Consider the following 5,822-nt stretch of genomic DNA (forward strand, 5'->3'; position numbering starts at 1 on the left):
AAAAAAGTTAATGAACTGCTATCAACAGTATAAACGTGAAAGGTCAGATACGTAAAGTATGTGTTTAGTTTTGTAGAAACTGTAGTGTAGAAACTGTTTTAAAAATAGTTTTTGTGTTGTTCTTTAAATTCTTATATCGTTTTTATTTGTCTTTTCCGAAGAATGTAAATTAGTTAAATAAAGAAAACACTTACGATGCATGCGTTTTCCATATGCTATGTTTATGGTCGGTAATAAATTTTGTAATAAATGTCACGGCCATAAACAGAAGATAAGAAAGGGTCGATCACAAATAAATAAAATGCATGCTTTAGTGTTAAGAATATGTTGTAAATAAATTGAGTTCCCTTCCAGCCACGGAACGAGAAACATCATCTCGCGGCGTTTTCTTTTTCTAGTTACACTGCTTTGTTATCAGGTTAGGAGTCGACCTCATCAGTATGCTTAAAGAAGTTTAATAAATGCAGAGGAAAGAATGAAGCTCTCCAAACTGCAGACATGTTGGTAGTTCTTTGTAAAACCAACTTGGTAGTTCCCAATTTTATTTTATCCTTTTTAGATGTTCTATATCAAATGGTTTTTTAACACTCAAATCAAAGCCTATGGCTGAAAAGTAAGATCAGCCTATTCAAAATATGTATATATGTATATATATATATATATATATATATATATATATATTTTTTTTTTTTTTTTAATTTATTAAATCTTTCATTTATTTAAGGAAAATAACAATTATAGGGAGGTTGTCAATACAATCACCCCATATTTTTTTCATGCTTTAATTATTAATTATTCATATTTTTTTATGATATTGATGTGTGTTATTTTATGGGCTTGTGGATACAGTTATATCCGTGAATTAATTGAGTAGGTAGTTAAGATTAGTTTAGATACAGTTATATCTAAGTGAATCGCGGACTACAGATATAGTCTTACGGATATAATGTTGCTTTGTTTAGATACAGTTATATCTAATCATCCCGCGGACTGCAGTAATAGTCTTATCGCTTTCTTCACTAATCTTCCCGCGGACTACCGTAATAGTTTTTTCGATTTCTTCACAGAAGCAGCTTCCAATTTACCATACTACTATCTGTAGAAGTATAACAGTGGGCGACGTTCAGACAAGAGCTGAAAATAATGAGAGAGTAAGACAACAAAAATAAGCTATATGATAGAAAGAGTGTCACGTCTGCGCAGTCTATCGTGTTCTCCGAATAGTAGGAGTTGGCGGGCCAAGCTATTTGGGTGCTCGGATAGTTTGTTTAAGTACTTTCGGCAAAGCTTCTTTAATTCTTCTTCAACAGTAAGTATATTTAGGTCCTTGTGGATGTTTGCGTTCCTTATGTACCATGGTGCACCTGTAATAGATCGAAGAATATTCGACTGTCTTCTTTGTAGTTTACTTACGTTAAAGGCACTAGCTGTGCCCCAGAGCTGTATGCCATACGTCCAAATTGGCTTTATTACAGTCTTATATAATAGGACTTTGTATTCTAATTTAATAGAAGAACGTATACCAATTAACCACTCAAGATTGGCCTTTTTTAGTTTAATTTGCGTGATTTTTGCATCGATGTGTTGCTCCCATGTAAGTCTTCGGTCCACGTGCATTCCGAGATATTTTACGGTATCTTTCTGTGGAACTTGAGTATTAAAGATTTTTATCGTGGGGAAAAGTTCACGTCTTAGAGCAAAAGTATAATGTGTGCACTTGCTTGCATTTACCGATATTCTCCATTTTGTCAGCCAATTTTCGATTGAATGTTACAAAACTATTCAATATAGAACATTTAAAAGGATAAAATAAAATTGGGAACTACTAAGTTGGTTTTACTCATTATTCCTAAATATGTAATTTGAAACAATTCCGTTAAAGTCATCACAATACCGAATTTTTGGATGTACCGTTATATGGGGGCTATACGAAGACGTGAACCTGTACAGATAATTTTCTGTTTTAGGCTGTAATATCAATTTCGGATTTCAAATACCACATCTCAAAAAATTTCGGTGAATAATGTCGCTAAAATCATCAAAATACCGAATATCGGGAGATGCCGTTGTATGGAGGCTATACGAAGACGTGAACCTGCATAGATAATTTTCTGTCATAGGCTGTAGTATCAATTTCGGATTTCAAATACCAAAGTTGAAACAATTCTGGTTAATAATGTCGCTAAAATCATCAAAATACCGAATATCGGGAGGTACTTATATATGGGGGCTATATGAAAACGTAGACCTACATGGCCCATTTACGAACTTAACCTGCCTACTGGAAAAATAAACACGTGTGCAAAATTTTAGCCTTCTATCTCAATTCGTTCGAAAGATAGCGTGATTACAACAGACAGACGGAAAGGCAGATGGACGGACATGGCTAAATCGACTTAGAATTTTACGCTGATCAAGAATATATATACTTTGTTGGGTCTGACATGAGTATTTCGAGGAGTTACAAACGGAATGACAAAATTAATATACCCTCTATAGTATGGTGGAGGGTATAAAAAAAAGAGTAAAATCGGAAAAGAAATCGAGAAATAATGTTCAATTTTAAAATTATAGTACATTCTATTGCCAAACTTCGTAAGAACCTTTAAAAATATGCTTAAAATATCAGTAAGATTAAGATTTTTTTAAATGAGTGCGCAATACGATGTTAAATGGCGATCTTTCATGCATAAAATTGGCATCTAGCTTTCAACTCCAGGACCTACATCGTGCTTCAGCTACAAGATGCGAACAGATTAAAAAAAAAAACAAAATTGACTGACAATGCGTTATGGGCTCATTTCAAAACATGGACCTACTTCTTTCATATGACAATAATCCGTCTAATGAGAACTCAAAATGCAAAATTCAATGGGACTGCAATCATTAAAGTATCGAAGCGGGTGTTAGCGTGGGGTTAGCCTTCCAAATTTTTTGAACATCGCGTAATATTTGGTGGGTGAAATAGACCATAAAATTTGTGTTAAGTAAAAGTCAAAGTGTAGATTATACCACGAATATTTTTAATCAGGTCAAATCTGACAGGTACGTAGATATTGATAGTAAATATATCTGATATGTATAGCGAAATATACACAATGTATTTCTACAAAGGAAGGGGATGTTAGCTAGAATGCTTATATCTCGCGTAAAAATGTGAAATTTGAACGTTATTATTTTGACTTTTGAAATGTACAATAGTAATGTTTTATTTTGCATTATTTCTTTTCATTTTGACTTACTATTTTCGAATGTACATTTGTAGTTTTTTTTTTTTTTTAATTGAATTCTTATATGATTTTTAGTCTTTTTTGGTTTTGGTTTTATGCAAATCATGTAGTGGCTAAATAATTTAGCGCGGTCACAACAAGGTTAAAGGATAATTACTTTTGCAAAATCGCTAAAAAAATAAAAATTAAAAGAGACTACCTCATTGCAAAAATTCTAAAATCGGAAAAAAATCAAGAAAAAATTTTCAATGGAATCGAAATTCAAAATTATTTGTTTCTTGTAAAAAATCAGCGAACAAGTTAAAGATTTTTTTTCAATTTGTTTTTCCTGTTTTAAAGTGTGTGCGCAATTCGATGTTAAATGGCGATCTTTTATGTCTAAAATTGACATCTAGCTTTCAACTCCAGGACCTACATCGTGCTTCAGCTGGAAGATGCGAACAAATTTATACAAGCAAAATTGACCGACAAACACTATGGGCTCATTTCAAAACGTGGACCACTTCTTTTATGTGGGAAAGCCGTCCAATGAGAACTCAAAATGCAAAATTCATTCGGACTGCAATCAGTGAAATACCGAATATTAAGTGGATAATCGCATAAAATTTGGACTTTAAACGGTCTCCAACGCACAATTTAAATGACCAAAAATTAATTCCCATGTTATGGTAATAGATGTAAGAGTAATTCAATTTAAATATTTAATTTCTTAGTAATCTTTGACTGTTCTGCAGTCATTCTACCCTCAATTATGAGTTGGGCAAAACTAAATACCACGCAGCAGGGTATTCTAAACTTTGGAAACACTTTAAAAAAATGCATTAAAGAGTAAAAGTACGGGCCGGCAACGCGGACCGAGACAGCTAGTTTTTAATATTATTTACATACGTCAATAATTAATATTACAATATCTATCATATAAAAAGTATGCGCATGCGCTTTATGTCTTCCATTTTTACTAGAATTTTAATATATGTTTTTTTCGGATTGTAATTTTTTGTTTTTTATATTATCAATAGATTGGAGATGGCCCGAGAAGATGCCCTAGATATTGGGCCGATGATGAAATCCAATTTGATCACATTGTTGTAAAATACATGCAAAGTGAAAGTTGTCCATATTACACACGTCGAGAATTTAACGTGACTAATTGCAAAATAAATGACACACTTAAAGTAACACAACTGCAATATAATGGCTGGCCTACAGTAGAGGGAGAAGTTCCAGAAGTTTGTCGCGGTATAATAGAACTTGTTGATCAGGCTTTGAGCAACCATAACAAAGAGAAAAATGTAGGGTGCAAATCACCACTTACAGTTCATTGCAGGTAGTGTTTATCACTTCAGTTTTATGAACTATTTTAATGTTTTAAAATTCATACTCTTTTTAAGTTTGGGGACTGACAGAAGCTCTATATTTGTGGCCATGTGCATTCTTGTGCAGCAGCTGCGAAATGAAAAGTGCGTCGATATATGTACAACAGCTAGGAAAATAAGATCTCAAAGACCAAGGCTTCTCGACACATATGTAAGAACATATTCTTATATAAGTAATATTTTATTGAACTATCCTTTTTTCAGGCACAATATGAGTTCCTATATCGTGCTATAGTCAACTACGCCGATCTCCATAAATTATCTTCTGAATAAACGTAATCGCATCGGCTATAACTAAACAAAGGAGAAGCCATTTATCACTTATACTCAAATAGATTTAATATTTTATATAACACCGATCATTTTGTATAAAATCTTAAGATAATTTTGTAAGTTCAACATACCATTATATATTATTCAATCTTATTCAACTACTGGTAGCATAATGTGTTAAGCGGATAACCAAAGGACTTTAAGTGTAAAATTTTATATGTATAACAAATAAAAAGTTTTATACAGAAATTTGTTTAATTAACTATAATATCATGTTTTTGATATCATCTGAAACGCATGCCTAGAATGATCCGATTAAATTTTAAAATACATATTGTTAAATGGTGAGTAGAACATATGTGTGTGTTTAGTCCATATTATTATTATTTGGTAACACTTGTTAAAAAAAATAGCAGCACAATGCCTTTTAAAGCTGACGTGCAGTTAGGTAGAGTGACTTAAACAGGGTTGCGCTGTCGAACTATTAGAAACGGTTTTTTTAACGATTCCAAAAAATCATGTTCATTCCTTGGAGATATAAAACCTTTAACCTCATTTATTTGCCTTAAATATTTAATCTGGGTAATAATAATAATAATAAAAAACATCTCCACAAAAAAGTTAATGAACTGCTATCAACAGTATAAACGTGAAAGGTCAGATACGTAAAGTATGTGTTTAGTTTTGTAGAAACTGTAGTGTAGAAACTGTTGTAAAAATAGTTTTTGTGTTGAATGTTCTTCTTTAAATTCTTATATCTTTTGTATTTGTCTTTTCCGAAGAATGTAAATTAGTTAAATAAAGAAAACACTTACGATGCATATGTTTTCCATATGCTATGTTTATGGTCGGTAATAAATTTTGTAATAAATGTCACGGCCATGAACAGAAGATAAGAAAGGGTCGATCACAAATAAATAAAATGCATGCTTTAGTGTTAAGA

The 5,822-nt window shown here is 32.1% G+C and overlaps 1 protein-coding gene across 1 annotated transcript; it reads left to right on the forward strand.

The window, feature by feature from the left end:
• The first annotated feature begins 3,880 nt into the window (after positions 1 to 3,880).
• Positions 3,881 to 5,147, forward strand: LOC131806847 (tyrosine-protein phosphatase 69D-like). The gene is made up of 4 exons (XM_059131639.1): positions 3,881 to 3,907; positions 4,250 to 4,557; positions 4,622 to 4,757; positions 4,811 to 5,147. The coding sequence occupies exons 1-4, from the start codon at positions 3,896 to 3,898 to the stop codon at positions 4,877 to 4,879; spliced, it is 525 nt and encodes a 174-aa protein (XP_058987622.1). The 5' UTR covers positions 3,881 to 3,895; the 3' UTR covers positions 4,880 to 5,147.
• Positions 5,148 to 5,822: the final 675 nt, after the last annotated feature.

This window comes from Musca domestica, unplaced genomic scaffold (genome assembly GCF_030504385.1).
Source record: "Musca domestica strain aabys unplaced genomic scaffold, Musca_domestica.polishedcontigs.V.1.1 9, whole genome shotgun sequence".
NCBI lineage: Eukaryota > Metazoa > Arthropoda > Insecta > Diptera > Muscidae > Musca > Musca domestica.